The 20513-nt window shown below is 33.4% G+C and overlaps 2 protein-coding genes across 7 annotated transcripts in view; one reads left to right on the forward strand and one right to left on the reverse strand.

Moving 5' to 3' along the window:
* FANCL (FA complementation group L) overlaps positions 1 to 11682 on the forward strand; it is a 77706-nt gene extending 66024 nt beyond the window's left edge. For 3 of the 4 annotated variants that reach the window (XM_046661233.1, XM_046661236.1, XM_046661235.1), the window contains 8 exons: positions 5303 to 5453; positions 7781 to 7864; positions 8360 to 8405; positions 8484 to 8565; positions 9658 to 9774; positions 10936 to 11001; positions 11114 to 11185; positions 11544 to 11682. In XM_046661233.1, the coding sequence (XP_046517189.1) occupies positions 5303 to 5453; positions 7781 to 7864; positions 8360 to 8405; positions 8484 to 8565; positions 9658 to 9774; positions 10936 to 11001; positions 11114 to 11185; positions 11544 to 11579 (654 nt within the window). In that variant the 3' untranslated portion in view covers positions 11580 to 11682. The remainder of the gene's footprint in view (positions 1 to 5302; positions 5454 to 7780; positions 7865 to 8359; positions 8406 to 8483; positions 8566 to 9657; positions 9775 to 10935; positions 11002 to 11113; positions 11186 to 11543) is intronic. The other variant, XM_046661234.1, reaches the window with a different exon arrangement.
* Positions 11651 to 20513, reverse strand: part of VRK2 (VRK serine/threonine kinase 2) — a 95146-nt gene continuing 86283 nt past the window's right edge. For 2 of the 3 annotated variants that reach the window (XM_046661229.1, XM_046661231.1), the window contains 2 exons: positions 19987 to 20148; positions 11651 to 11989 (listed from right to left, as the gene is read on the reverse strand). In XM_046661229.1, coding sequence (XP_046517185.1) covers positions 11651 to 11989; positions 19987 to 20148 — 501 coding nt within the window. Of the gene's footprint in view, positions 11990 to 15405; positions 16644 to 19986; positions 20149 to 20513 lie in introns of those variants that run through there. The other variant, XM_046661230.1, reaches the window with a different exon arrangement.

Raw genomic sequence — 20513 nt, forward strand, 5'->3', positions numbered from 1 at the left:
CTGGGTTTAATTTTTGGATCTTCACCACATTTAAGCTATATTATTACTATGCTATCCCTGCTAGGAATTTGTGGTTCCAGACCTATTCCAAAAACTCAAACGTTTTGGAAGACTGAAATTTTTCCCCATGTTTTAGAAAATAATCATAGTTACTTCTCCTTTTAATACATGAGGGCATAAAATGTAATGCAGTTATTTTGATTCTGATATGGAAGTTCTTTTGATTAAAGAGAAAATGATTATTGTATGTCGAATCATATAAATTATATTTAATGGATATATATTTATATATAATTTGATAATATCTGTTTATAAACGAGAATTGGAAATAAATGGGAATACATTATAGTAATTGGCACCTTGAAATATAGGTACTTTTAAATGGACAGGATTATCTACTTTATGGATTTTCAAACAGTTATCTTTAGAATTCTTGAGTTTTAGAGCTGGAAGTCACTTTAGAAGTTATCTACTGCACATCCACATTTATGGATACAATGTTAAGGCTTCAGAGGTTGAGTGTGTCTTGGTTAAGATCAAATACTTTGTTACCATCAAGATTAGAGCTGTGACCTCCTGGCAAACTGGGCGCTTTTATCTCTAGATCAGGATCTCAGTGTAGTTCTGACATGTGGTTGAAATGTTACTTTTGTTGAATTAAGTTTAGTATATTTTTCACTGTACTGTGTACATCATGAAATGAAAGGATAGCTAACAGGTCATTTATTTCTATTTCTGCATATGCTTTTTTATAATTATACAAATAATACATGTTATTTTAGGAAATATGGAAAAGTACAAAGAAGAAAATAAAAATTGTCATAAAAAGGGTTGTTCTTTTAAAACCACACAAACTAGGATCAGTGAAGCATTGGAGCAAAGTCATCGGAGCCAAATCAGAACAAAACCACTCTTGATTATTCTGGAATGGGTTAAGGAAAGGATCATGGTCTCATAGGACCTACAAAATGCTCACCTCTTTAGTGAGGTTCTGTAATAAAGCAGAAACTAACAATGGGGATGCTGTAAAGAGAAGGCAAACCATGGGACTGAGCTACCTCACTTATTGAAGGAAAAGCTACTCTGGTGAAAGCAAACCGCCAGCTAATATACCTCATTTTTCTCACCATCTCCTAACTCTGAGGCTTTGGCTTATCTTTCTGTCTTACCCTGAAGTTTTGCAATTAGAGATATAATATCTCAACTTATGAGACTGAGTATTTTTTATTTGATCATGTGTATTTTTTTCTTTGGGGAGTTATCTCTTTATCCCCCATTTTTTTATTCATATCTATTTTTTAATTGATTTTTCAATAACCCTTTTATATTAAGGGTATCAATCCTTTGTCTAATATGGTACAGATATTTTTTGATTTTCTGTTTCCTTTAATGGGCTGTGAACTTCTCTAGGTCAAGGACTATATGTCTTATAATCATGGCTATCAATTTTTAAACATATACCATATGCTAAGTACTTACCATGCAAAAAATTGAAATTCGACCTCTACCCTACATAGTACACAAAAATCAACTCAAAATGGACTCCACTCTTATGTTTAAGTCTTTAAACTATAAAACTCCTAGAAGAAAACATGGGTGAAAGCTTCTTGACATATATGACACTAAAAGCATAGCAAGAAAGCAAAAATAGACAAGTGGGACTACGTCAAACTAAAAAATTTTTGAACAAAAAAAGAAACAGTTGACAGAATGAAAAGGCAACCTATGGAATGGGAGAAAACATGCCAATCATCTCTGTGGTATTGAGTTAATATCCAAAATACATAAGGAACTCCTTCAATTCAATAGTAAAAAAATCAAATAACCTGATTAAGAAATGGACAAGTATATAAAAAGATGCTCAACATCATTATCAGGGAAATGCAAATCAGAACTAAATGAGATGTCATCTTACATCTGTTGGGATGGCTATTATCGAAAAGACATGAAATAGCAAGTCTTGGTGAGGATGTGGAGAAATTAGAACCCTTGTACACTATTGATAGGAATGTAGAATGCTTCAGCAAATATAGAAAACAGTATGAGGATTCCTCAAAAAAATTTAAAGTGTAACTACCATATGATCCAGTAGTCCCACTCTTGGGTACATATCCAAAAGAATTGAAATCAGAATCTTGAAGAGATTACCTGCACTCCTGTGTTCTTTGTAGTATTATTCACAGTAGCCAAGATGTGAAAAAATCCATGTGTCCATCAACAGATGAATGGATAAAACGTACCTATGGTGTGTACATACAGCCTCAAAGAAGAAGAAAATCCTGCCATTTGTAACATCGTGGATGAACCTGGAGGACATTATTCTAAGCGAAATAAAGCAGTCATAGAAGGACAAATACTGCGTGATTCCACTTATGTGAGGTATCTAACATAGTCAAACTCACAGATGCAGAGAATAGAATAGTGGTTGCCAGGGGCTAGAGACTGGGGGAAACTAGGAGTTGTTCAATGGGTATAAAGTTTTAAGTTACGCTAGATGAATAGCTTCCAGAGGTCTGTTGTACGAACATAGTGCTTACAGTTAACAATACAATATTGTGCACCTCAAAATTTGTTGAGAGGGTATATCTCATGTTAAATCTTCTCACCAAAAAAACCCCATAGAGACACAAAGAAACTTTGGGAAGAGTTGGATATGTTTATTACCTTCACCGTGGTGATGATATCGTGGATGTATATATATGCCCAAACTCATCAATTTGTACACATGAAATATGTGCAGTTCTTTGTATATCAGTTATCCCTCAATAAAGCTATTAAAAAAAAACCCAACATACTGTCCAGCAATTGGATTATTATGTGTGCATCTCATGATCAGTGACTGTTTTATTGTAAGCAAAGAAATTATAGTATCAGATGGGCAGATACAAAGTCAATGTAATTACAATGTAAATGATGAGTTTTAGAGGGGCTATGACTAAAGGAAGAAAATTCAGTTAGAGGGTTGTTTTAGTAGTTTAGGTAAGACTAAACTTAGATTCCTGGCTTGGCTAACAGGGCTTCTAGTATACCCTTTCACCCAGAAAAAAAAAAAACAGTAGAACCAGTAGGAGGGGAAGATTTCTCTTGGAAGTGATGAGCTCAGCCTGGAGCAATCTGAATTTGATATGCCTGTTAGATAGCCATATAGAGATCACCTATATGAAGATGGCTGAGTAGTTTTGAAATTCTCCATCTGGCCTAAACAAATTTAGGAATGATCATAGAGAAGATGGTTACTGAAGCTTGGAGTAGGAAATATGCCCATGGAAAGTATTTCAGTTTACTCTATGTAGACATACCAGTGTATACATATTAAACAAACAATGTTAATTGCAAGTCATGATAATGAACTGTGGTTTTGATCACTAACAATAACATAAAACAATTTGCAAGCTACTTATATATAATGTTAGCCTTAATAAATAGAATGATGAAGGTCATCAGTGATTATTTTTTTATGTCATGTAGTTTATCTCAGTTGACTTTAGATCTATATTGAACAGCTTTTACAACTTATGTTGCTATCATTAAGTGGTGGTATTACAAAGAAAACATATCACTTTGAGAACTGCACTTGAAACTGTTTTATTGTAAACCAGGAAATTATAGTATCAGGCTTGCAGAATACAAAAATCAACTTAATTGCAATGGAAATAGTGAGTTTTAGAGAAATATGACTAGAGGGAAAAAAATCCAGTTAGAAGGTTGTTTTGAATAGTTTTAAGCAGGAAACTGATATGTTCAGGTTTACACTTTAGATAGGGTACTCTGCAGTAAGGTAATTGAAGTTAAGGATGGCAAGTCTGGATGTGGAAACAAGAATTAGGGGATTATTTTAATAGTATATAATACTGCTAGGGTAAATAGAGTTATCAAGAAATACATTGAAAATAAAATCAGGTCTTATGTTAACTTAATGAATTTATTATGTTTAAAACAAAATCCACAGAGATCACAACTGGTTTCTTATCTGGGTATCTAAAGAATGGTGGTGCATTTAGTGAAAGGGGAAATAAAGTGTAGCCCATAGTAAAAAAAGAAAAACAAAAACCAAAAAAACTCAGGAGTTTAGTTTTCTGATTTCTGGATTCTGGCATCTAAACTAGTGGGTAAGCGTGGTATACCAGAAGAGAATAGATATTGTACCTTTAATATCCTAAAAGGTTATTTTCAGATGTTAAGCTCTAGTTTCTACTCTTATACATGTTTCTGTGTATAGAAGGTTGGAAAAGTTGAAATTAGCTTTGTGAGACTGAGCCATGAATTCATACAAGTGTAAACCCTGACTGAAGTGATGAAATGGTTTTTCCTTAAGTACATAAGTACAGAATACATGTTTAAGGGAGCAGGTACTTTCTTTTCATCTTATTCAGGAGGTATCATATTCTTGCATTGTTGGCTTGTATGAATTATTTTGGGTGAATACATTCGTAGTATTTTCAGTGACTTCTTACATGTTTTTCTTATTTGAAACAAGTAAAACTAATTTTTTAAAACTTTCAGTTTTGATTGCTTTTTATATAAAAATATTTAGTAAATAGTTGTATCTTTTGAATATATCACATTATTTTATGAGAAACTCTTGACTTTGAAAGTAAATATAAATTGATTTTTAAAAATTAGTGATAATTTTAGTTCTTATCATTTAATGAAAATGTATTTAAGTTACTTTGCATAAAGGATTAATGTCTGAAATACTGAATTCAGAGCTTGGCTTAAAGTGTTAATATCAAAAGAAATCTTGTTTGTAATTTCTGTTTGAATTCTTAAAAAATGTGTAAAACCTTTTCATACTCTGCCTAATTAAGTCTGCACAGTTACTTACTAATAATGTTTAAAAGTAATTTAATCAAATTACAAACAGCACTGCATTTAACTGGATAACTGCAGCAAAAATTGAAAATATTTTCATACTAAAATTGTATAGACACTATGACCAATATATATTATATACATAAAGTTTTACATAAGTATCTTCTTATATTAGTAATTACTATTCCATATGTATAATACAAAATGCATAATAAAAATATGGTTTTTAAAAAACCTTTCTTTCTTGATAAGGTGCATAGTCCAGTGACAATCAAAAAGGCATTCTGCTAATGCAAATGGAGGTGAAGAGATGTGAAGCTGGGAGAGTTGACTCTTGTTTCCTAGAATCTAGTTTTAACAGAAATGAAAGAGCTTAAAATTTCTAAATTGAGTTGTATTTTACGGGAAAGATTATCTGCTATTGATAGAGTGTCTTACGACTGTATGTGTCATGCAACTGTTAATTCAGCTTTCATCTGTCTTTTCACAGAGCTCCTTAATAAGCATTCATAGTCAATTTTTGGCAGCATTAGAATCACTGAAGACATTCTGGGATGTTATGGATGAAATTGATGAAAAGACGTGGGTACTTGAGCCAGAAAAACCTACACGGAGTGCAACAGCACGAAGAATTGTATTAGGTAGGGAAAAAGAGGATTATTGAGGGTTTTTGTTTTAGGTGTTTGATTGTATTTTCTATTATGTAGGAAAATGAATCTAAAGATGACATCAGACTCTTAGATGAGACTTTTTATATAAAGTCAACTACTAGAACTTTTTGGGATGAACTGTGATTTCTTTTCTTACTATGTATTTAAATGTAACTTTCAGGTGAAAAGGGCAAGTACTGAGGTGTTTCATTATAAAAGGTGATGATCCAATGGAAGTCACATTCAGAGATAGTGTTTAATTAACTTTTAATTAGCACAGAAATAGTGGAGCAGGTTTTTCAAGACTTACATTACTTAGGATAAAAAAAGCTATGTGAGAAATAATGAAGTCTTCATCTGTGAAACTAGACAAGATTAGTATGACCAAATCTGGGAACTTTTTCTGACGAAAGTATAGAGGGGTATCTAAGAACCCAAAGTGAGCCATGCATCCACTGAAGAGTAAACAGAAAGTACAAAGTAATAATTGGATGTATTTTAAGTATTTTATTTACTATAAATATGTGAAATTAATGAATAAGATGTGGTATAACCATAAATATCATCCTTGCAATATTACTATATTCTTTTACTGTAAACTGATTGTTTTATGTGTTTTCATTATGAGCAAGCAATACTTGAAGTCAGTTTTAGAATTCAACCTCAAGATTTTAGATGTTTTAAACTATATTTGAGTTCACACGAAACACTGGATTAGATGGTTATAAGATAACTATTTCTATCTTTCCTCCCTTTTTTCCTAGCCCAACTAGATAAGTTGTTAAAAGGCATATATTCTGAAGGATATTTTGAAATTCTGATGTGAATCATATCCAGATTAGTGAGCAATTTGTGTATTTTCTGCCCAGGCATACTAGATTATTTGGGAGAAAAGAAGTGACATGTTCTTGGGAGAAGAGAAAAGTCTAACTGTGCAGCAGTTCTGCAACCAGTATTGTTACTTACCCACTTTGAAGAAGTCTAACAGTATTTAATTTGAAATAATTAACTAATTTTGATATGTTCGTGAACAAGTAGATAGTAAGAATGAAAACATTTTCTTCAAAGAAGTGTAGTAATTTATTATCTTCATGGCCCCACTAAGATTTTTATTTTTATCAGGTTATGGTTAAATATATCTTTTATTTTATTTCTCATGTTCAGCATAATCTGATTTTTATTCACTCTCTTTATATTTACCTTTTAGCTCCTTTTTTGTGCCTTCAGGCATTGATTTGCCTTTTTAGGACCAAGTTTTCACCAAATTGAGTGAAAGATTAGTTAATATAGCCATTGTTGTTAAGTGAAAGTACTTTCTGGAGCCATTAGTAGATGACATTGCTAAAGGCTAACATGGAATTTGTGTTCATGGTAAAGAATGCTTTAACAAATGAGATTATAAGTTAACTTCTTGTATTTTTGTTTTTCTCATTGAATGACTTGTAGTCATTTTTTATATTACTTGATTACCTCTTTTTGGCAGATCTGTAATAATTGTATTTATGTTGTTGCCAACCGTAGCCAAAGGTTAATTCTATAGTGTATAGAATTTATCAAGATATTTTTACCATGAACATGAAATCCAAATTGACCTTAACAATTATACTATGTACCTTCAAACTATAGCAGTAACATTTCTGAAATTTGTACTATACTCTTCTACGGTTAAAATTTATAAAAGAGTCTAGTGCCAAGTAGAAACAGCTTTTTCTTAGATTCTGCAAACTAGGTTAGTTGTTGTTTTTCTTAGTAAATTAACAGTTTCCAATTTAATATGAATTGAACCCTTTGTTAACTTACAGAGGAAAGCTTCACATGGAGCAAAAGAATTCAGAAATGTTTTTATGAAACTCAAATCTTAAACATGTTTATTTTTACCATGTACTGTATTTCTCGTCTTTTACGCTTTACCAAAGTTCTATTTCTTTTCAAGAAAGTCATAAAAAGTAATTTACATCATCATTTCTAAAACTTGTGATGTGTGATTCTTTTTATATTAAAAATCTTTATCACCCCACAGAAAAATTTTATTTAAATTTCAGTAGAATTCTGACTAGAATTTCAATCTAAATTAATTATACTGACTTATATATTGACTCTGTTTTTTGAAACTTGGAATCCCCAAATCAAAGTCATGATCATAATTTCAAAATGTACTTTTAGTTAAATATAATATAGTGATATATATAAACTATTTATAAAACATTTGGTTAATCTTTTCTTGGGCATACAATGAAATAAGTATTCAGACACATATCCTGTACTTTTTGTTTGTTTGTTTGATGAACTGTCCTAAAAACTTTACTATTTTATTCTAGGGAATAATGCTTCAATAAATATAGAAGTAGACCCTATGCATCCGACTATGCTTCCTGAGTGCTGCTTTCTTGGAGCTGACCATGGTGTGAGATCTCAGCTTTAAATGTTTTTAACAGAATCATAAAATCCTTGTCTGCCACTTTTAAAATATGATTCTAAAATATTAATATATTAATGGTAATTATTTTAAGTGAAAATGTCTCATCATTCTGAACTATGTACTTTTGTTTTTTAATATGATATATATGATTTAGATTTTTCTAATCAATTAAGAAACAAATTCTATAGTTAACAATTATTTATATTTGAAAGTTGCTAAGAGAGTAAAAGTTCTTGTCACAAGAAAAAAAATTTGTAACTGTGTAGTGACGGAAGTTAACTAAACTTGTGGTAATCATTTCACAGTATATACATATACCAAATAATTACGTTGTACACCTAAAACTAATACAATGTTGTATGTCAATTATATCTCAATTAAAAAAGAGAAACAAATTCTATGCCTAAATGTGACTTTACAAAATGAGAGCAGCAAGCCCTAAATTATTAAACTTTTTTTTTTCTTTAAATATCTGAAGTGGTAAAACCCCTGGGAATTAAGCTGAGCAGAAACATACATTTGTGGTAGGTATCTTTGCAATATAATTGTTACTTTTCTATGATTTTGCAAATTTAATAACATTTTTTTCCCAATGCTTTCAGGGATCCAGAAAATAGTCTCTTACAAAATTTGAGAGATGTTTTAGAAATTGATTTTCCAGCTCGTGCTATCCTGGAAAAATCTGTAAGTTTTATCAGTACTTTGATATTCCAAGCAGTGTTGCATAATGAAAGTTAAATGTTCTTCTTTTAGGCACCAGAGAAAAATGAGGCTGAAAGGGAGGGAACTGGAAGAATTTTATAACAGACTTCTGAGCTGCAAGCAATAGTTGCATCAAAGAACTTATTAACCTTTGATTGGTGGTTATAAGTGTACTTTTTTCATGGTCTTCCTAGTAGTAAAGTGATTAATGACAGATATCTTTATTATTGAAAATAGGGGGAAAGGTCCAAAGTAACATGAGATATTTGGTTTTTTTATACTATCTGCTATGGATGACTGAAATAAAGTTCTAATTAGCTTGTTGTAAGTGTTTGTGAAGGATGGCAGTACAGTTTTTCAAAATTGAATAAACACCGCTACATTGCAAAAATAATAAACTTACAACTGATTTTTGACAAAGCTGCTAAGGTTGTAGACTACTAAAGTGGTGGGGATATTTTTTTCTTTTTCCTTTAGTTACAGAATTTTGAAGTTTAGTAATCACTAGCTACTGTCAATTCCTACCTTTACATACTACAGTGGTATTATAGTATACAATATGAGAAAATTACTTAAGCTGAAACATCTTATGAGCCAAAAATAGAATCTGTTTTTTAGTATATCTATGTGTATTATTTTTTGGATGAAAAAGGAAGCACTGTGTTACAAATAGCTTTTCTAAGGTGTTAAATAGCGATGTGACTGGATTTTCTCTAATACAGGCATACTTCACAGAGCTTCCAGGTTTGGTTCCAGACAACCGCAATAAAGTGGATGTCGCAATAAACTGAGTCACACGAATTTTTTGGTTTCTCAGTGCATATAAAAGCTTTGTTTACACTATACTGTAGTCTATTAAGTGTGCAGTGGCATTGTCTAAAAAAAGGTGTTATCTGTGAAGCACAGTAAAGCAAAGGACAATAAAACGAGGTATACTGTGTGGCAATATAATTACCTTTATAAAAAACATATTTGTCAAAATTTAATATTGTCTGTGCCATATTATTCATTTTTTCTTATCTCACCTTGTGTTTTAAACACGTATGCTCATTAAATATTTCTTTTCTTTTGAAGGATTTTTCTAGGGATTGTGGAATTTGTTATGCCTACCAACTTGATGGTGCCATTCCTGATCAAGTGTGTGATAATTCCCAGTGTGGACAGCCTTTCCATCAGATATGCTTATATGAGGTAAAAGTAAAATAAAACTAACATTAGCAAGAGTTTTTTCAGCTAACACAACATAGGAAGTATGCATATCTGAAATATACAGAATCTAAAATCTGTTTAGTCAACAGTGATCTCCTTTTTTGCCATTAGCTCCATTACCACTTCATTCCAGATGCTTCATTTCTTCATCGTGGTTACTAATGAGTGAAGAAATGTCCTAAAGTATCCAAGGGGGGAAATGTATCCAGAATATATTCATGGACTGCTTATTGAAGCATAACAAATTTAACTGGTGGTACATTTCAGTAAATATCTCAGGTAACCACAGCACAAACTCTGTAGACTCATTCAGGTGGGAGTAGTGGTGTCAATAAAAGGGAAATAGCACTATGGAGTGTCTATTACTTTTCAGGCTAGACTTAAATATAGAATAAATCTACTAATCCTACTTTTGATATTGAGAAGAACAGATTTTATGATCTGAGTATCTCATAGCACTCTGGGTCCGTGATGTTTTATTTACTACTTATTTACTATATGTGAAGTCTGCTTTCATTCCCATCTGTAGTCATTTGCTCTCTAAAGCATTCATCTTAGGGCGCAGTTGACATATGATTAACTGTGTATCTGTATACAAAATACCTTGCAGTCATATGGTACTTTCAATTTTCAAAGTCCTCCTTAATATCATCTCCTGATTTTTGTGATTAGAAATAGCAGTTGATGCTATCTGAATTTTAACAGTGGAGAACTTAGGTGGAGGTGTCAATTTACTTTATATAAAATCTTAAAATACCAGATCTAATTATAGAGACATTCTTAAGGGAAGGTGTACTTTCTTTTGTAATAATGAATATTCATTTAATTTTTAAAAATGGACTTCCTCATGCCTGTAATTAATGGATTGAGAATTACCCCACTATTGGTGACTAAGAGCAGAATTAAAACCTAAACTTTCAAGGGTCTCTGGTATCTTTTACAGAAGGAGTTCTTAATTTATGATAATGGATTTAGGTAGGGTCTGTGAATCCCATGGACTTGTGTGCATTATTTTTGTGTATGTCTGTTTTAGTGGTAGAGAAAGTGCATAATTTTCATCAAATTCTTAAAGGGGCCCATAATTTGGTTATATGCGAGTGGTATAGACGTTGAAATCCATGTTAGTTTCCCCTTGTTATTCAGCATTTCAGTAATCTGGTATTGGCTCAGGAACTGTTCCCCTTACTGTTGCAAAAGGAAATTAAGAAGGTAAATCTTCTATAATACATTCAAAAAGAAAGGAAATGATATTTGGAATATCTGTAATTTGTAATCATCCTGATATTGCTCCCTTTCTTTGTCATCTTTTTAAAATTTTTAGTGGTTGAGAGGACTGCTGACTAGTAGACAGAGTTTTAATATCATATTTGGTGAATGTCCATATTGTAGTAAGGTAAGCAAATTATTAATCACATTTCATAAAATATGCCTAGCTTTTAGTAATGTATTTTATAAGATAGATAAGATAATATACTATATAGATATCTAAACCTTTTTAAGACCTCTGTTATCCTATGTATTAAAAAAAAGTTTCTGTAAGATAAATTGTTCCTATTAATAACATTTTAATTTTCAAATTGCCCCTTTGATCAAAAACAGTTAACCACTTGTCTAGATTTCCTAGGTGTTGTGAAACTTGAGGAAAATATTTTCCAAACCCTACCATGACACCATATCTAGTATAAAGCAATTTTATTTTTCAGAATGTCCAGAAACTTTCTTTGTTAAAATATATTCTCTCTTTTTATAAGCCAATTACCTTGAAAATGTCTGGGAGGAAACCCTGAAATAAGAATGTAACATTTCTGTGAAGAACTGGAAACTGTAAAAATTGTCAAAAGGATTTTATTTGATTTCTTCAGAGAAAATATAGAGCAAGACATACTAATACCAAAAGAAAAAGAATGATGAAGCCATAATAATACACATCTGCCTTTGTCTCTTCACTAAGAGCAAACTGAGTAAGCCAAAATCCTGTAGAACTTTCTAAGTCTGTGACCTCCATACCAGGCGTAGAAGCATATGTATACCAAGTTGGAGATCTTGACTTGTTGAATATATCTTCACTGGTAAAATCTGGATGGGTTTCATAAAATGAATTTGGGAATTGTATGCCACTAGATTTTTGTGGAGAACTTTTTCGTTCATTCAGAAATTCTTGAGACTTACAATATTTTTGTCTTCTCCTTGTGTTTTCCTATGGGAAAATATATACAAAGTGTGTTAGGTTTGAGTTATCCAAGTGTTTACTTTGTGTACTCTTAAGAGTGCTAAATAAAATTTGTTACACAAGATTGAGTTTTTGTGTTTTTGTTTTTTTCTGAGAAGTTACTTTTTGTTCTGGATCTTGAGAGTTTATAAAGTACTTACTGGCATCAAACAAACAATCAAATCTGGTGAATTTGATTGATTCTTTAAACCATTAAGTGAGCCATCTTTCAAATATTTTAATCTAAAAATAGGATTCAATATGAAAACTGAATTTTCTTGGCAGTACAAAAACTAGGCTTAATGGGGGTGAGATAGTCATAATTAGAAAGATTTTTAGTCATTAGTAATTAATACAGTGATTCCAGGGGAGCCGAGGCACCAGAGCAAAATGGTGGTGTGGCCTCAGCTGTTGGTCCGCAGTCCTGCAGCCTTCTGCCCGGGTTCCACAGATTGACATCTTCCAATCACAGACCTCAAGAAAACAGCTAGTTAAAATCCTTATTTGTCCAGACAGTGGATGCAACAAAAGCTGCTTACTCTAATCTAGTCAAAAAAAAATAAGTAGTCTATGCAAATTACAGTTTCACAACGTTAAACCGAAATGCTTAGAAGAATACAACAAAATTTGTCAAGAGGTGTTACACACCAAAGATTCATGAAGATGAACATGAACCTTGTGCTTTGGTGTGGGGACTTGGAACACATGGTATGGAGAGCAGGATCAAGCTGTCCACCTCTGAGGGTATGAAAGAGGCTATCCAGCCTTCACAGAGGTCATGAATACGCTCAGAGTAAATCAGGAATTTGTGGGAGGCAGAAGCAACATGCTTCCCTCTAGGAAGAATCAGCTGTGTTAGAGTTCACATTCTTGAATGAGCCTGTCACCCAGTCAAGACCTAAGAAATGTGAACTCACATGTTAGCAACTCCAATCAGGAACTGTGATGCATGGTGCAATTACTGTTTAAATAGCAAAATAGCAGTTTTCCCCTAAACTGATCTATAGATTCAACGCAACCACAATCAAGATCCCAGCAGGCTTTGCAAATGTAAAGCATACTAAATAGCTAAAATAATCTTGAAAAAGAACAAAGTTGGAGGTCTCACACTTCTCAATTTCAAAACTACTACAAAGCTAAAGTAATCAAGACAGTATGGTACTGGCATAAGGACAGGCATACAGATCAATGGAATAGAATGGAAAGTCTAGAAATAAACTCTCACATCTAAGAGCAATTGGTTTCTGACAAATGTACCAGTGCAATTCAGTAGGAACACATAGGCTTTTCAACAAAGATGCTGAGACAACTGGATATCCACGCACAATGATGAATTTAGACCCCTACTTCACATTTTATACAAAAATTGACCAAAAATGAACTGTAGTCCTAAATGTAAGAGCTGGAATATAAAACTTTTAGAAGAAAACATGAGAAAATCTTTGTGACTTAGGGTTAGGCAGAGTTTGTAGACAGAACACTGAAATCATGCTCCACTAAAGAAAAAAATGATAAATTCCCCCAAATTAAAAACTTTTATAATTCAAAGGACATCATTTAAAAAGTTAAAAGACAAGTCACAGAATGGGAGAAGATTTTGCAAATCATTATGTGGTGTATCATAGACTGATTTGTGGATGCTGAGCCATCTTTGCATCCCTGCGATAAATCCTACTTGATCCAGGTGTATTATCCATTTAAAGTATTGCTGACTTCAGTTTGCTAGTATTTTGTTGAGGATTTTTGCATCTATGTTCATCAGGGATATTGGCCTGTAATTTTCCTTTCTTGTGGCATCCTTGTCTGGTTTTGGTATCAGAAATAAGGCTAGCCTCATAAAATGAGTTTTATGAGTCATAAAATTAGAAGAGTCGAGAAGGATTGGTTGTTTGGCAGAATTCACCCGTGAAGCTGTATGGTCCTGGACTTCTGTCTTTTGGGAGGTTTTTGATTACTGTTTCAGTCTCCTTATTAGTAACTGATCTGTTCAAATTTTCTATTTCATGATGATTCAGTGTTGGTAGGTTGTATGTTTCTAAGAATATATCCATTTATTCTAGGTTTTCCAATTTGCTGGTGTATAATTGTTCATAGTAGTCTCTTATGACGCTTTGTATTTCTGTGGTATCAGTTCTAACATCTCTTCTTTCATTTCAGATTTTATTTGAGTCCTCTCTCTTTCTCTTGGTGAGTCTAACTAAAGGCTTGTCAATTTGCTTATCTTTTCAACAACCTAGCTCTTTGTTTCATTGATCTTTTCTATTGTCTTTTTAGTCTCTCTCATTTATTTCTGCTCTAATCCTTATCTCCTTCCTTCTGTTAACTTTAGGCTTCATTTGTTCTTCTTTTTCTAGTTCCTTGAGGTGTAAAGTTAGGTTGTTTATTTGAGACTTACCTTGTTTCTTGAGGTAGCATTTATTGCTATGAACTTCCCTTAGAGCAGCTTTTGCTGCATCCATAAATTTTCGTATGTTCTATTTCCATTTTTGTTGTCTCAAAGTATTTTTTGATTTCTAATTTCTTCTTTGACCCATTGGTTGTTCGGTAGCATGTTGTTTAATCTCAACATATTTGGGAGTTTTCCAGTTTTCTTTGTGTAATTAATTTATAGTTTCATACCACAGTGGTCAGGAAAGATGCTTGATATGATTTCAATCCTCTTAAATTTATTAAAGACTTGTCTTGTGACCTAACATATGATCTATCCTGGACAGTGTTCCATGTGCACTTAATAATGTGTATTCTGTTGCTTTTGGGTGGGATGTTCTGTATATATCTTTTCAGTCCATCTGGTGTAATGTGCAGTTTAAGGCTGATGTTTCCTTATTGATTTTCTGCCTGGATAATTTATCCACTGAAGTGAGTGGAGTATTAAAATCCCCTACTATTAATGTATTGCTGTTTATTTGTACCTTTGTCTATTAATGTTGGGTGCATAAATATTTACAAATGTTATATCCTTTTGTTGGATTATAACCCCTTTATCATTATACTTTGTTTCTTATTACAGTCTTTGTTTGTTTTGTTAAAGATTGGCCCTGAGCTAACATCTGTTGCCAATCCTTTTTTTTTTTCTTCTTCTCACCAAGTCTCCCCAGTACCTAGTTGTAGGTTCTTCTAGCTCTGCTATGTGGGACACCATCTCAGCCTGGCTTGATGAGCAGTGCTAGGTCTGCACCCAGGATCTGAACTGGCAAAACCGTGGGCTGCTGAAGCAGAGTGCACAAACTTTTAACCACTCAGCCACCACGGGGCCGGCTCCTACAGTCTTTGTTTTAAAGCCTGTTTTGTCCAATGTAAGTATAGCTACTCCAGCTTTCTTTTGATTTCGATTTGCCTCGAGTATCTTTTTCCATCCCTTCACTTTGTGTATGTCCTTAAATCTGAAGTGAGTCTCTTATAAACAACATATAGATGGATCTTGTTTTTTAATCCATTTAGCCACTCTGTCTTTTAATTGGAGAATTTAGTCTATTTACATTTAAAGTAATTATTGATAGGTATGCACTTAACTGCCTTTCTGTTGTTTACTGGCTTTGTAGTCCCTTTCTGTTCCTTTCTTCTTCTCTTGTTATCTTCCTTTCTGTCTTGATGACTTCCTTTAGTGGTATACTTATATTCCCTTTCTCTGTCTTTTTTGTGTATTTACTATGGGTTTTTGCTCTGTGTTTACCATGAGGCTTACATATAAAAACATATCTATAGTCTATTTAAGTTGATAACAATTTGATCCTAATAAAGCTCAACATTTTTACTTTCCCCCCACATTTATGTTTTTGACTTCACATTTTACACCTTTTGTATCCCTTAACTAATTATTGTAATCATAGTTTTTACTACTTTTGTCTTTTAACCTGCATACTAGATTTATAAATGATTAATCCACTATCTTAACTATATATTTACTTTTCCAGTGAGATTTATATGTTTTCTTGTTACTAATTATCAAGCACTCTTTCAGCTTAAAGAGTCCCTTTAAACTTCCTTTTAAGGCCAGTTTACTGGTGATGAACTCCTTTAGCTTTTTCTTGTCTGGAAAACTCTTTATCTCTCCATGAATTCTGAGTGATAACTGCCACATAGAGCATTCCTGGTTGGAAGTATTTTTCTTTCAGCACTTTGAATATATTGTGCCACTCTCTTCTAGCCTGCAAAGTTTCTGCTGAAAAATCTGCTAACAGTCTGATGAAGATTTTCTATGTAACAAGTTTTTCTCTTGCTGCTTTTAATACTCTCTTCTTGTCTTTCTTTAACTTTTGACATTTTAATTATAATGTGTCTTGGTGTGGGTCTCTTTGAATTCATCTTATTTGGAACTCTCTGAGCTTCCCAGATCTGGATGTCTTTTTCCTACCCCAAGTTAGGGAAGTTTTCAGCTATTTTCTTCAAACAAGATTTATGACCCTTTCTTTCTCACTTCTCCTTCTGGGACCCCTCTAATGCGAATGTTAGACTGTTTGATGTTACCCCTTAAGCAATCTTCCCTTTTTTTCATTCTTTTTTCTTTTTGCTGCTCTGATTGGATGAGTTCCACTGCCTTGTCTTCAAGTTGACTGATCTTTTCTTCTGCTTCATCTAGTCTGCTGTTGAACCTCTCTGGTGTATTTTTCGGCTCTGTGAGTTCGATTTGGTACTTTTGGATCTGCACAGTTGGAAATGGTTGAGGTAAATTTAATGTTATCTGTTTTTTGATCACAAAAAATAAATAAAAATTAAATAATTAATGTAGTGGTTCTCAACTTTTTACATGCCATGGCAAGTTTTACTCAATCTATGTGCCATATAGTGGGTAAGGGACAAGGCTGTACAACCAAAGGAGTCTCCCCTGGGGCAGATGTTGTGGCATGTCTTTTGGAAACCTACAGATACAGAACACCCACAATAGACTGAATAGAATACTGATATATGCAAGTTTCAGGAACTGCTTCTATGTTTTTTAACGTCATTCCTGTAGGCCAAAGCCCCAAGAATCAGCTTCCTGCTCTGTTGTTCTCTTTCTGCTTCACATTGGTAACCTGGCCTGTCTCTCGTACCATTTATCAGGCATACATGTTGGAAAGGAAGAAGTAAAACTGTTCACAGACAACATGAGTGACTATGTAGAAAGTCCTAAGACTGTACACAAAACTACTAGAACTAATAAGTGAATTCAGAAAGATCCCAAGACATAAGGTCAATATACAAAATGAATTGTATTTATAGCAGCAACAAATGACTAGAATATGAAATTTTTTAAAAATTACATTTACAGTAGGATCAAAAAGCAAAATATTTAGTGATAATTTTAATGGAAGATGTGTCAGATATCTGTACTGAAAACTATAAAACATATTGACAGAAATTAAAGAAGATCTACATAAATGGAGAGAAGTATCAGGTTCACGCATTAGAGGACTCAATGCTATTGGGATTTGTTCCTTCTAAACTAATCTTTAGATTTAGCATAGTTCCAATCAAAATCCCCTTGTGCTTTTTAGTAGAAGCTGACAAGCTGGTTCTTAAATTTTAGGGAGAGAACCAGGACCTAAAATGGCCCAGGAAAGGGTTGAAGGACTTGCACTACCTAATTTCAGAACTTGTTGTAAAGCTGCAGTAATTGACGCAGTCCTGGTGTTGGTGTAAGGATAGGCAAATAGATTGAAAGAAGAGAGTGTCCAGAAACAGACCCACACTTACATGGTCAGCTGACTTTTGAAAATGACTCCAAAGACATTTAGTTAGGAAAAGGAAAATCTTTTAAATAAGTGGTGCTGGAACAACTGGCTTTCTAGATGGAAAAGAATGAACCTCATGCCCTACCTCACACGATACCAATAATTGATCTGAGATGGCTTATAGACCCAAACACAAAAGCTCAAATTAACACCTTCTTAAAAAATATATAGCAAAATAACTGTGACCTTGACGTAGGCAAAGGTTTCCTAGGTTTCTTTACTGAAAGCTCCCCCAAATTTAAAGAAAATAATTGATAAATTGAACTTCAAAGAAAAATAACAAATAGCTTCTGCTCATCAGAGACACTGTTAAGTAGATGAATAGGCGAGCTGCACACTAGGAGAAGACATCCATGATACAGATATTGGACAGATTTGTATGTGGAATATATAAAGAATTACTGCAACTCAATAAAAAGACAATCATCCAAATAAAAATGGATCAAAATACTTGAAAGGACACTTCACAAAAGAAGATGTATGAATGGGCAGTTAGCAGATGAAAAGGTGCTCAAATTATTAGTTATCAGGTCAATGATAATTGGAATCACTGTGATATACTAATAGACACAGGTTCGAATGGCTAAAATTAAAAAGATGGACAACACCAGATGTTGGGGAGGATGTGGAATGGCTGGGATTCTTATATGTTAATGGTGGGACTATAAAATGGCAATTACTTCTCCACTTTTTATAAAGTTGAACATACATCTGCCCTATGACCCAGCAATTCCATTTCTCAGGAGAAACAAAACATGCCCATAGAAGGACTTGTGTCAGAATGTTCACTGCAAATATTCCGTGCTGGCTAGAGCCAGAGGCAGGCCATAGGTGTCCATTAATAGGAGAATGGAAATGTGAATTATGATGCAGTTATACAACGGAGTACTACTCAACAAGAAAAAGAACAAATTACTAATCCATGCAACAATGCGGAATAATTTGAAAAAACATGCTGAGTGAAAGGTGCCAGACACACAAGAGCACACGCCATTTGACTGTGTGTATCTGAAACTCTGGAAGAGGCAAGACTAATCTAGTGAGGAGAATCAGAATATCAGAACAGTGCTTATCTCAGGGAAGGGGATTGACTGAGAAAGGGAACAAAGAACCTTCTGGAGTGATGACATGTACACACATGTATCACATTGCCACCCCCAATTAAAATATGTCAATTTCTTTGCTTGGAACCTGGGCATCAGCAGTTTTATAGTCCCTCTCTACACCCAGACATAGGCAATTCTGGTGCACAGGAAGAGCTGAAAAAGAGCACCTAAGAATCTCTAAATTTTGTCACCAAGCAAATATTTGTCTTTAATTTTACAAATGGGAACTGTAAAAGATGACCATTCAGAGATTCCTTTATATCAATTTAAAAATAAATGATGGTACTTTTGTTTTATAATGGAATAAGTGCAAAAGATTTCTCTTAGTACTAAAAAAGCATCTCTCTAGATAAACTTGTGTGCTTGTGGGTTGAATGAGAAATGTCTAACTAGTATGCTTCTAATTTTTGCCTTGGCTGCCAAGAAGTTCAGAGCCAAATTCAGTGCTCAGTTTAGTGATTAACATCCCAGCTGCCTGATAGACCAGTTTTTTTGAGGGGCAGGGAGTGAGAGATAGAAGGTGGGGTCATTAAATTATCCTGTTTTACATTGTAAACTACTTCAAATCATCTGGGGAAAATGATGGTGTATAAATCATATAAAATGTTGGCCGTTTTGAAAAATTTTTTCCACTGCAGAGATAAATACTTTGTATGCTTCTCCTTGTCAAAAAAGGTTAGATTAGGAAAGACTTTTGCTGCTGGTTGAATGAGTCATCTGCTAAAGGTGAGTCGCTATCCAACCAAACAATCGAATGATGTAAAAAACACATCATTTTAAAATCCAACCATATTGACAAGGAAACTCTTCACTTACATTTGATTATAAGGGTTAGACTGGAGGAACCAATGTGAAAGTATGCAGTGTGTTAAGAGTCCCTAATGGATAATAGATGGCATAAAATATTTAAGTGCACTTCATTACATTCTTAGGCTAAAGAAAGGAATCAGATCTGTACGAAAATGTGCTCACTGTCATTCTGTTTCTATGATAACTGGTGTCGGCTGCTTTGATTTTATCCACAGGATAGGATATTTTCTGTCCCTTCTCATTTTAACAAAGCCATAAAACCTTGGCCCTCAGGAGAAAGTAAAACGTCTTTATTCCCAAAGGGTATATTCTAATGTAACATTAAGGGAAAAAACAACAACAAAAAACCTCTCACCTGAGCTGTTTCATTGTTAAGCAATCCAATCAGCTTCTCCTCTTTTTGCACTTTTCTCCATGTTGCACAGGACTCAGCACTTCTCTCTCTGTCGGCTTTTTTTCCTATTAACCTATTTTGCATCTGATTGACTTCCTTTGTTGCAGCCTTTTGCGAATCAACCTGTTGATAGAGAGTAAGTAATAATATATAATGAAAACTTTTGACACTGGAAAAAAAAATGCAGTCATGTCCAGATTCTTGAAAATTCTAAACTTGCCAAGCTTTGAAAAAAGGAAGAAATAAAGAGGAAACCAACAAATGGATGTTAGAGAAAAAATATAGTAGTTGGCAAGATCCAGAGCCTTTCTCATCAATAGGACAAGACCAATTAAAATTGGTGTCACTGTTGTGCACTCTTTAGAAATTATCTGTACAGATAACTTGCTTATTGAAAACGGCATTTTTACAGAAAACTGTCACATTTTAAAACTGCACATGAATTCCTTATTAACCTTTGCTGGGAGTGGATCCAGTACATCTTTTTA

This window comes from Equus quagga, chromosome 5 (genome assembly GCF_021613505.1).
Source record: "Equus quagga isolate Etosha38 chromosome 5, UCLA_HA_Equagga_1.0, whole genome shotgun sequence".
NCBI classification, from domain to species: Eukaryota; Metazoa; Chordata; class Mammalia; order Perissodactyla; family Equidae; genus Equus; species Equus quagga.